The sequence below is a fragment of the Notolabrus celidotus genome, chromosome 6 (assembly GCF_009762535.1).
Source record: "Notolabrus celidotus isolate fNotCel1 chromosome 6, fNotCel1.pri, whole genome shotgun sequence".
NCBI classification, from domain to species: Eukaryota; Metazoa; Chordata; class Actinopteri; order Labriformes; family Labridae; genus Notolabrus; species Notolabrus celidotus.
In genome coordinates, this window is record NC_048277.1 from 12,886,546 (window position 1) to 12,899,086 (window position 12,541).

General features: G+C 42.2%; 1 protein-coding gene across 1 annotated transcript; it reads right to left on the minus strand.

The window, feature by feature from the left end:
* On the minus strand, nt 1-4,464 carry has3 (hyaluronan synthase 3). The gene is made up of 4 exons (XM_034686058.1): nt 4,371-4,464; nt 2,958-3,508; nt 1,775-1,876; nt 1-1,497 (listed from the first exon to the last, which is right to left on the minus strand). The coding sequence occupies exons 1-4, from the start codon at nt 4,462-4,464 to the stop codon at nt 568-570; spliced, it is 1,677 nt and encodes a 558-aa protein (XP_034541949.1). The 3' UTR covers nt 1-567.
* Nucleotides 4,465-12,541: the final 8,077 nt, after the last annotated feature.

The window sequence follows — 12,541 nt, forward strand, 5'->3', positions numbered from 1 at the left end:
CTGTCTGAGCACTTAGTATATGAATTTCAATCTTATTTGGAAAACATAGCATTGACTATTTAATGAACTTTTTAATGTTGCCAATAATTGCCAATAATTGAGTCCATCTCATCTTCATTAAAACAAAGGACATTAAAAACTGACCAATGAATAATGTACCATCATGACTCCTTTTTGCCCTTGTCCTACTTTAGCATCATACTGCTTGTTCCATCACTGTTGGTTCATCACAACCTGTACCCACAAACTACCTAATGTTCTTCTCAGCATTTCACAATCACAAGTGTGTGAGCACTTTATTAATTGGACCAGTACTGTTTGAATTTTCAATATGAAGCACCATTGAGCCTGATACAAATGGGAGTTGTTGTATGGATCCAGTCATCTTGGATAGTCCCCCAACTGAATCCAATTCCCTCTGCTCCCATATCAGTGTCACACCTCTGTAGCACCAGTGATGAAGATGTGAGCTGTTCACTTGAGCAGTTCAAAGTCAACAGAGACCCTGCTAGAATCACACCGCAGAGAAACACAGCTCAGAAGTTCTATCAGCTTCCAGGAATGGGTTTATGCCTCTGCATATGGTAGGTGATACTGCTCTTCACGCTTGTTACATCGTTTGGCTACGATTGCCAAGTAGAGCACCAACAGAATGAGCCAGTAGCAAGCGTAGAGTATCGTCCCCGCTATCAATAAGGCTTTCTCTGTCTCACTGAATGGCTCCTGGGTTTCACAGTAGATTGTATACACCACACCCCCAAGCAGCACCAAAGCCCACACTGTGACAGGCACTGCGCCAATGAAGTTGATAACAATCTTCTTGCGTCCTGATGTGCCCCATCCAGCCTTGTTGATGGTGAGCAAGGCAAATAATTTGGCAGGGAGCAAGCTGGACATGTAGAGCAGTGAGTACAGTGACATGAAAATCATGACCAGACTGCCACGAAGGAAACAGGCGTAGGTGGCCTTCACCATCCCAACCAGCTGGACCGTCAGTAAGAAGAGCAGGATGTTCCACAACCTTCCACGGTAGAAGAGATGGATGACTGTGGCAACCAAGAAGAAAGGGAAGAAACCAGTGACTACAGACTCGTAGGTCATCCAGAGGCTGTGCTTGTGGAACCACAGGGCGTTGTAGAGCCACTCACGGAAGTAAGACTTGCTCCATCGAGTCTGTTGGTTGAGCCAGCGCAAGTACTGGGTTGGTGTTTCAGTCTGGCACTGAGATCGGGCCGTGAATTTTGTCTTGTAGCCAAAGCTGAGCACACGATTGGTGAGGTGGCGGTCATCGCCAAAGCTGCACTTAGAGCCCAGGAAGGTTTGGTGGTACCAGGGCTCCAGGAAGCGCTGCAGCAATGAGTTCCTGTACATCCCTAGAGGGCCACTGATACACTGGACGCATCCAAAGTAGGACTGGCAGGCCCGCTCAATGTTGAAGGCCATCCAGTAGCGCACACTGCTGAGGAAGGAGATCCAGGAGTCATACTTGTTAAGGATCTGGAGGACATAAAGGGATAGAAATTAGCCACAAAAAGTCAAGACAGAGAAGGCAACAGAAAATCTCAGGTTGTGTTTTCACATGTTGTAAAACTCTTTCAATCACCACCAGGTTGTTGGTTGACTTCTAAACCAAACATTTTAGGCTAGGAAAGAAACACCATCACTACAAAGACCAACATTTCCAAAAGTTTCTGATTTTGGGACTGAAAATTTAGCAAATGCAAAAGTATGCAAATTAGTCATCATGGCAAATGCTAAAAGTATTTCATGTTACCTGAACGTCTCCACCAACCCCTCCAACCATTGGATCGTCCTCAAGAATCTTCAGCATCTCCATGGTGCATGCTGGGTCTAAAACAGTGTCTGAATCACACACCTGTAGAGTGACACAGCAAAACAGAGTGCTATAACGCTGCAGGTCACAGTCAGCATATAATACTGTGTGTTGTTAACCACTGAGCAATGTTGAGCTTAAACTCATGAGAGAAATGAGACACTGCTGACAGACATCCCAGCTGGTTCCCTTTTGGCTGGACAAACCAGGGTCAGCTGTTGATATGACCTTTGACCCAAAGCACAGGTAGAGAGGTCATGAAACAGCTGGCTATGAAAAGAAACGGGCGGTTGTCCGGAAGAGGATGGATGGACAGATAGATACTGTATAATACATAGATAGTATTTTTGTTTACACTGTTCAGTTCCTTGTTATTCTATCAGTATTATCTAGAGGGATGTTAACCTCAGTGTAGACCAGCACAGAAGCAGAGCACATTTAAAACCACTTGCACAGCAGAATTCTATAATATTTAGCTTGGACTGTGTAGATGAATTGAATTGGACCACTGCTGATGTAACTTTGTGTAATTAGATTATTTTCACAACCATCCCTTGGTTCCAAGTTTCATTGCTCCTTTAATGGAAATGTTTCAGCGCTGGGCTGTGCTGCCAAACTTTCATTTAACTTAATATATGAAAACTTTCTGAATTAGGCAGAACAGAATAATCTAACAGGCCAGGTGCACTAAAGCTGTGCAGAAGTGATGTGGCAGTCATAATGGAATTAAGTGACGTGGCAGTGGACATGGCAATGGAATTAAGACATTCATTATTGAGCTGCCACTTTTAATCCAATGCCTTTTGAGTCTTGACTTTTGTTGAAACTTCAGCCAGGAACAGAAGCAACATATGAAACATGTCAGGCTGAGTTGACCCTGGTGACATATGTCTTAAGATTTGACAAAGTTCCTCAAAAGGAATACAAGACAGAAAACAATGGGGTTCAACAGGGTAAGTAGTACTACACTTAATTTGACAGACTGGAGATGTGGAACATTGAGCACCTCCTTTACTTGAATTAACTCTCACTCTCAAATATTTATAACATGGTTCTGATCTTTTTCTGCACACCTTCAATACAGAGTCACATGAGCAGTGTTTCCAGTGTCTATGGTTCTCACCTGTACATAATCCACACTTTCCCCCAGCGCTTTAAAGGCAGTGTACATCACCTCTCTCTTCCCTCCCCACTCCTGCATGATACAGGAGTAGCGGCAGCCTCTGACCAATCGAGCCACTCGTAGCGCCTCCTCCATGTGCACCGTGCTCCTCCCTCCCCGTTCTACACATCCACCTCCGCTCCCATCACTGTGGTAGTTTCCCTTCCACACCATAGCACCCGCCTGGTCAGCCCCGCCCATCACCTCCTGGAAAATGTCCATCATGTAGCGGTCCTCCGGCCGGTTCCCATCCACCACTAGCACCACCTTCAGCCCAGGGAAGGAGATCCGTCTGATGCTGCGCAGGCACTTCCTCAGATAGTCCGGGTCTTCCTGGTAGGCAGCAATGCAGAGGGCCACTGTGCGACGGAGGTGTTGCGGCCGGGAGGGGGTTCTCATGCGACGGTGCTCCAGGAAGGCAAAAAGGCTCTGGAGGAAGAGGTGGAGGGAGAGGAAGGCACCATAGAGGCCGAAGGAGAGGTGGTGCTGCTCGGTGTGGATGAACTGGTAACCTTTACAATACAGAAACACAGCAGAGACAAGTGAAATAAAGACTTTAACTCATTTGATTAGATTATGTAAAAGAAGTGGATGTAGCCTCCATGAAGCCAACGTGGTAGTGCTCAGTCACCCAAAGTTTGCACTTTGGGTGACTGAGCTATCTCCAGCATCACGTTGAGTCAACCTTAGGGCATTACAAGAAAATGTTGTTATCACAATGAGTGCCACCACTTCACCAGCAACCGCAAATGTTCTACTGATTTTTTGGACCCTTGACAACAATGGGCCTTTAGAGTCATCATACGTTTTCTACCCTGTATGACGCCTCTGAGTCAACCCTTTATTGCCTACCACAGGCAATTTTACTTCTTAGATATATGACAGATTAAAAATACCTTTCTGTACTCTATGAACTGTTACCTGGATTATATTAATATTTTGGTTTTGGTTAAGCAGAATGATTGGATCTCTGAAATGAATGTGTGGTTAAAAAATGACTACAACAATGTCAGTGACAAGCTTATGCTGACTGTGCTCTTTACTAATGCACTCAAGAATTTACATTCTTAGACAGATACGCCTGTTGATCTCTGTTGTGGAACTACATTTTGCATTGGTACGTGGTCCATGCTTTTGGTCCCAAAAGATCAAGAACCCCTATAATACATAATGATGAAGGGTATGCCTTAGAGTGTGGCTAACCTGTCAATCAGATTAGAGGCTCAACAGTGTGTATACACCTGGAAACACTAATTACCCACATTCAAAGTGCACAACACATAGCTTTAAAACGATCGCTGTGTCCACTTCTTATATACAGGTTGTTCAGTTTGAAGTTATGTGTGTACTTGTTTGTACATGACTGAAGTTCACCTGTGACGTAGGCCAACAGGATGGTGAAGAGGACCACCGCAGCAAAAAGGGTGGTGACCACAATGTTCAGCGCATTCCTGCAGCGAGAGGGCATCTGGAGATGGATGGGGATTGGCGGAGATGTGAAAGAGACCCCAACAGATGTCAAGGTGAGAATCAGAGAATCCAAGGAATAAGGTCCAGACATAGATTGAGGGATTTGTGGGGAGTGAAGATGAGATAGGTGAGAGAGAGAAAACAAGGAGGCATTGAAAGATAAAAGTTATAAGTGGGTTAAAATATATTCATTTCAAAGTTTCTAGGTTCTTTACATCAATTTGCTTTCATCCACACAGACACTCAGACACACGCACACGTGAGGAACTTGGGCATGTTATGCAGTCAATCCACACAGGTCTGTTGTATACATCAGGTGAGTATGAGACCGGGGCCTCTGGACTCTGGAGTCTGAGTGAAAGCTCTAACAGAGAGAGCTTGTAACGCCTCATTAGGTGACCTAAGTGCAACTTCCTGTTTGTTGCGTTAAAACCTTTCATCAGCCAACATCAGCTGAAGCACACCAGCATCAGTCACTGACATCATGGATACACAGAGCCACAAGAACCAGAGGAAACAGTAACTGCACAGTGTGGCACCCATTTACAACTTCTATTACTTTTACCGCCCTGCTCCTGCGTCAGTTAATACTAATACTAATAGTTTTGTTTTTTCAAATACAAGATGTGAAACTTCTAAACCTGTTTTTACAATGAACATCTTCCCTTCTACAACATCTATTCCATGAGATCTCAGACACAATGTGAAAAAACAGAATTTGGTGGTTTGCAAATCATTTAAACCCTACATTTAATTGAAAGTGTGATCTTTGGGCCCTCAGGCGGTACTGCATTAAAACAGACATGACTGCAGTGGAAATCACTACATGGGCTCAAAATCACATCTAACTGGACACTGTTTGTCGCTGCATCCCCAAATGCAGGCTATAACTAACATGCAAAGAAGAAACCTTATATAAACATTTCAGAAAGACTTGTGACTTCTCTGCCATTTAAGATGGACTGAGGGGAAGTGGAAAAAATGTCCTGTTGTCTGACAGAACAAAATCTGACATTCTTTTTGGAAAACATGGGTGTTGCTCCACTTTAAAGAGGAGAGGGACCAGTCGATTTTTTAGCAGCACACACTTAAAAAGCCAGCATCCCTGATGGTATGGGGATGGTGCCAATAGCATGGGTAGCTTACACATCTGTGAAGGCACCATTATTGCTGAACAATATACACAGGTTTCGGAGCATCATATGCTGTCACTGATAATGCTTTTTTTAGACCCTGCATAATACAGCAAAAAAGATGCCTAACTACATTTTGAATACATAACATCAGCATGGCTCCGTAGTAGAAGAGTCCAGGTGCTAAACTGGCCTGTCTGCAATGCAGACTTGTAAACTCCAGGAACTGGCCTCCCATAATTTGTTCTGCCTGTAAACTTGCCTCTGCTTCTACTAGTTCTACACCACACAGTACTGCAACAATACTAAGAGTACTAAAAGTAGCAGTAGTACTAAAGTTGTTGCCATAACTATCACTCCTGCAACAGATCTTACAACAAGAACCATCTATGTATGATGAGTCTTATAGCATACTACTTATTCAATGTCTCTGAAGTTTCCTAAACTCAACACATGACCACTCTTGGAACCCATCCTCGGAGAATGATGGCCAACTTTTCAGAGCAATAAATAGCAACACATGGTGTTGAGAAACAGCATCCAAGAGTGGGTTGTCGATTGCGCTTGCATACAGATATTTCTTCATGGACATTACTTGAAGCTAAATAGTCGTTAGATGACCAGAAATGTGTTGCAGGATTGCACAAAGAAGACTGCACTCCACACCTGTTACCCTTCACATGGACTGTTTTCTTGGATACAGCCAATGTCTGGACTATGCATAAAAGGTTTCCAGAACTGAGGCATCTCTAGTTGAACTACTATTGCTCATGGTTTTAGTACATCATAAGACTACTACCACCACTGATATAGACATTGCCAATATCATTATTTCTACATACTCTATTTTTATTCAGACACTACTGCTATTGGAGCTACCACTAAAACTTAATATTAAACTCTGAATTATACTACTTCCAGTAAAACTACCATTCTTACAGAACAAGGAGCAATAAATTATATCTCTGCTAAAGACACCACTGATTTAAAAACGAGCACAGCTATTATTGATATCAAAACTACTTCTTTAGATATTTCTGCCTTAGTATAACCAGCACACTCTGCTGAGTAACATCTCCAGCACGTCCAGCAGTGAAAGAACCTACAGCTGAACACCACCTGCCCTCTTGCCCCCCCTCTCCTCCCATCAACCCCTCTGGCACTCCCTTCTCCTCTCTCTGGGCTAATAGCTCTAATTAAAGGCCAGCGGAGGTTTGGCCAGCGCTCAGGACCAGTCAAGACGAAGGAACAATTCTGTCCTTTCATTCATGAAATTGCCCCCAAACCTCCACCCCACCTGGCCGGGGGAGAAAAACTCATCGCAACATTGATCCTCCTCTCTGAGTGGATGTACAGATTCACATGCTGGAACTGAATCACACTTCAGTCTTCATAGATCTGTGCTCTACATGGACCATGTCCAAGAAAACTGTCTGTGTGTCACTGTCAGAGAGGGTCATTTTGTAAATACAGACTCTCTAAGACATTCTGAGATTGGTATCAGATTCCCCTAATTTCATCAGCTTTCTCTTTTGTATTTATTGTCTTGGTAATCACTGCTCATTCCTGTAATATTGATAATTTTGTAGTCTATAATGTTTGTGCTCTCAGTTCAACAAACACATCAGCATAATGATGATGAGACACTACAAAATCTCACAGTATAGATGAAATATTAACAAGGTTCCTACACATTTCTTATTTCATATACTTCCCATAGTTTTGTCTAAGTTATGAAGAAGAAAGTAAAATGACTAGAGTAACGTTTAAATGTTAAACTTTTAAAACTTTTAAAAACTTCTCATAATAGCTGTGTGTCAAACCTAATATGTTTAGAAGGTAAATGTATACCATTTAAAAGCCACATGTCTTTTTAGGTCTGTCCTCAGTCTTCAAAGTACACTCAATCGGTCATTTTTTTGATGCCTCACAGTCATGGTGCTCTCGATGTCCCTTGGGGAAATGTAGATGGGTCATATGTTTGCCACCAAGGGTCAAAGAGAAAAGAGCTTCTGCTCAATGTGTGATCCATGGTGGATTATAGCAGCAGGCTGGGACAGCATGGTCTGAACGCCCCGGGCCTCAGGACAGATAACAAGCTGACATCGACTGCTTGATTAGAGGCCCCAGTCACCATAGGGGTACTTGGCTGGCTGGAGCTGGGATTAGTCAGGGAACCAGGGGGTGGGGGCAGGTACTATTAGCCCCAAGGTGACATCTGCTGCTGGGCTATCCTGACTGCAGCACATTCACCACTTCTCTGGGTTAAATTTTGGTGAAAATGAATATTCTTAACATTTTTGGTTAAATTGTGCTGACTACCTCCCGGTGTCCCATAAAAATATGCAAAATAACATTAATTATTTATAACTAAGCTAGATTCCTTTCCTCTGAACTGCACAGTGACACAGAATTCAATAAGTGTTACAGGTCAGCAGCTGAAAGTTCAAAAAGGATGCTGTTACCATCTTTTTAGGGGGAATGGCAGTAATGTCAACACCCGGGAACAAATTTCGCTTGTACTCACAGAAACTGATCTCATGAAATGACAGAACATTCAAGTTTTGACAGAAGAAGGGTAAAACACCATCACCTTATAGTCCTCCATCTGAGTCCAGTCCTTTTGGATAGAAGACATTATGGAGGAAAATGACAGATGTAACAGTCTAGGGGTTTTTAATTAGGCCTCATGTCCAAAGGTATTCTTTTGGTCATTCTGGCCACAATCGACTTGACAATGGGGTCCAGCTCTGCATCCAAATCCAGATCGAGATCCATGAAACACTGTACAGATCCCTGGATCATCATTTCATAAACCATTCAGGGCTAAGATATTCCAAATGCAGAAATTGTTCAGTTTTCAGAGTGACTTTGAGAAAATGGTCGATCCAGAGTGTATCCTACATCCAGGTAAAAATCCCATTGTATGAACCAGCAGCTGTGTTCCTGGTTGTGTCCCAGTTGTGGCAGATCCACATGGGAGGGATCTGCTACATCCAGACCATCTGACTGAGTGGGCTGAGAGTCCAGGTGAGAAAGTGTGGCAGAGTGATATTTTAGCTTTTGAATGGGACTTTTACCTAACTAAGGTGGGGAGAAGAAGGGAGGAGGGGTAGAGGAAATAAGCTCAAGAGAGGAGTGTCAGGTGGAGCAAGAGAAAGAGGAAGGAAGTTGAGTGGCAGTGTTGGAACAGGGTTAAAATGGACAGTGACATGTACTCAGGGACACTTTGTGTCTTCTCTAGTTCACAATTAAGCAGATGTTAATTAAAAAAATGACAGAGCAAAGGTCAAAGTCCACACAGCAGGAATGAGCTGAGAGACGCATGGCAGGGAATTGTACATTTTTAAATAAGTGTTTTATTTAAACTAATGTTAGACCTGTAAAGTTTGCTTTGATCTGTTTTTCAGCTGTTGCATGTGTCTCTGATGGAATTTAAGTATAGAATAAAAAAAGATATAATTTGTTATCAAGTAGTTTGCTTTATTTTGACAGTATTTCACCTTCTGTAGTTTTCCTTAGACTGAAGAGATTTATATGATAAATGCAAGAAAGTATGATTACTTTATGTCAAACTGGAGATAAAAAATAAATCGTAAAGCAATCTTAAATGAAGAGCTGTGATCAATGTTGTTGTGATTTACAACATGGATGAACTCTCCTGACCTGAAAAAAATTCTACCTGCAAGAACATATATGGGATTGAGATAAATGTGCCACTAGAGGGCTCTCTCAGTGTCTCCACTCAGTTCTTAGCAGCACAAACTGCTCTTTTACAGAGCTCATTACATAATGAAGGAAGTGATGTAGACATGGAAAATCTAAAAAAGTTCTTACAGCTTGGAAGATGTGAGTAAGAAATGAGGAGACCGTCAAAAGACGGCCATTAAAAAGATGTACAAAAAAGTGTTTCCTTAATTGTAGCATAATTAGCTGTATTACAGGATAAATACTCAATGAGCACTCTGTCTGTCCTCTGAAGAGTCTCAGGCCAACAAGGTTTAAGTATTAAATGATCAGTCTGTTTATGAAAGCTCGATTAGCCAACTTTTACACTGGGATGAACAAGGTCATGGGGTCATTCATGAGACGCTAGGATTTAAAGCTATCAGATTTAACCTTTGATTGACCCCAACTTCTTCACTTTGTACCATACAAATGTTCCTTTTCTGAGAATACAAAAAAGTAGTGTTTCATCACACAGCTAACACAACAAATGTATGTTTGTAATATCAACTTAACTTGATTAAACCCCAACCAACTGATTTTTTCTAAACCTAACCAAGTGCCTCTTCATTACAACTTAAAATTACTCTGTGTCACATAACATAATGTAACGTAACAACAAAGTAACATACAATGATTTCATGTAATATGACGTAACAACTGTAACCGTGACATAAAATATTGTGATCTCACTTAAAGTTACGAGATGTGATGTTGATATGACATACCATGACACAACTTGATGTAACACAATGTGACCTGGCATAGTGTGACATAACGCAACATGACTTGACGTAATGTAATGTGGCAGAAAATGAAATAACGTAACGTAATGCAGTGCAATCTAATGTTACGTGACATAATAACGTACTGAGAGGTGATGCTGTATAGGTGACATACAGTAACATGATCTGGCGTAATGTAACTTAGTGTAACATGATCAGTCGTTACTTATTTTACAAACCCCATCTCCTATACATGGAAAAACCTTTGGATCCAATTTGTTTTATTTTAATTTAACAACTTTGATTTTTGATACTTTAAATCAGTGCTACTAAAGGCACTATAAGGAGGTTTTAACAGATTTTGAAATAGTCTCACTCTTATAATGATACTGCCTTATGACCTAGATTGTAAAAGGAGATTATCTGTATCAAGTTTGGTTATTTCTTTAAACAGAATTTTAATACCTATCATTGGGATTTTCCAGGAAAAAAGTTTAACTATTGCCCCAACCTGGAAGTAGTTATGTTAATGACATTCATTGGGACACTGGAGCACACGTGAAAGGACTGTGATAGGTCGGGTTAAACCGGTAGGCCTACGTCTGGTCTGATTTCACAGAGTTTTGTCGTTGTTGCATTACTGTAACATTTTTTGTAGCTACAATTCAGTGCATCACTTCATCACTCTGCATCATGCAAAAAGTTGAACAGAGAAAAAGTAGTTTTAAAAACATGATCTATATGCACATTTTAGCAAGAGCCACATCTTCACGACAGTGGGTGATGGTGCTCATGGGAAATGCAGTCTTCACCTGGGAAAAAAAACGCTACTCCTGGGTCACCAGAATCAACACAAAATGAAAACTCCTCAGAGTACCTTTAAAGTGTTGGTACAGGAAGGTTGATGAACTTCAATATTACTGATTTTCTCTTATTTCAAGGAGATGATGGAAAAATTGTAGTTAGATGTCATCGCATCATGTGACAGCCAAAAGTTGTAATAACACATTTCAAACTATATCTTAAACAGGCTTTAAAACTCGCCCACCCGCTGTGAGCTTACAGGTAGCACTCAGCTCCCTTTGCAGGTACCAAAGCATCATTGAAGAGACTCTAATTCTACATGAAGTTAAATCTCTTGCAACCCAAAATGAAGAAAAAGGGAATCAGAAGCTAAAGTTGTTATTAGTTCCACCAACTGAATGTGATCCAGCTTTGTTAATGACTCTGTGAACTGAGGTCCCATGAGGTACCTGTAGTCAATCAAATACTAGCAAGCTTCCCTATAAACAGCCACCAGACCATCCAGGCCCAGTATGGAAGTGATGCCATGGAAAATCGAACGTTTTCCTTTGAGACGCCAGGAGCATTCAAGCAGGCGCTCTGAGGCGTTCCTGTCTACTGTTTTCAAACGGATACTGTCTGCCTCCACACAGAGGAAAAAACAGCACGTGTACTACCTGCCACACTGGTAGAGCCAAGCTGTTACTGGGTCATTTTACATCTTAACATTTTACATCCCCAGTAAATGAAGCAGAAACAAGCAACAAGTTTTTTTTTAATCTAGTTTCAGTGATTAGTTGACCAACACGTCCTCTCCTCCTTCTCTCTCTCTCTCACACACACATATACACACACACACGCACACACACACACACACACACACACACACACACACACACACACACACACACACACTCATTGCCACGCACAAAAAAATATTTTCTTTACCTCATACTGCAAACACGTTCATCACAGCAGCCTGAGCACACTCACCTCTTTGTCCTGCATTTTCTGACTAAGCTTTCATGATGCTAATTTAACATTTTCAAAAACTTTCCATTCAGTCTGAGTCATTGTTGAACATGCTTTCTCTCATCTGTGAATAGTTTCATTCATCCTCTTTCCTAAATCTTAACATCTACCTGGAAAACCTGAGGCAGCAGGTAATTTCTTCAAACCCACGTTTAAACTCTAAGCTTGCCCTTTGCAGAGGTGAATGAGCAGAAAAAGAATGGTATTTTTCTTCTTTTACTTTACATCATAGGTATTTTAATGTAAAACATACCTTCTTAATCCAGTGGACCCTCCGTCTTCTTCTCCCTCCGCCTGGTCCGTCCGTAGAGCCGGGACGTCCAGCTGTCTCCTCTCCTCAGCACAGCGCTCTCCTTGTTCTGACCCCCTCCTCTCAGCAGCTCACACTACATCTTTATTCCAACTTGCTCGCTTAATTCAGGAGATCCCACATCCAAAAATACAGCAGGCAGGCAGCTGAAACCACCACCCTCCACCACTGCTCTCTCTGAGCCAGCCTCCCTGCTGCCTGCTCCTCCTCCTCCTCCTCCTCCTTCTATCTCCCAGGACTGTCCCGGGGCATGAAGCCCCCCAGCTGAGATGTGAGGAGAGGTGCTCAGCCAGCAGCTGACGCTGGTGCAATCTTACATCTGTAGATTTCAGGCTGGAGGCAGCAGCTTGTCTCCTCTCTTCCTCT

Excerpts from the sequence above, each read along its gene's own strand:
- has3 (XM_034686058.1), bottom strand. The coding sequence starts at position 4,464 with ATGCCCTCTCGCTGCAGGAATGCGCTGAACATTGTGGTCACCACCCTT. Across the intron at positions 1,877-2,957 it reads AAAGTGTGGATTATGTACAG|GTGTGTGATTCAGACACTGT; the intron begins GTGAGAACCATA and ends GTCACTCTACAG. Across the intron at positions 1,498-1,774 it reads GGGTTGGTGGAGACGTTCAG|ATCCTTAACAAGTATGACTC; the intron begins GTAACATGAAAT and ends TATGTCCTCCAG.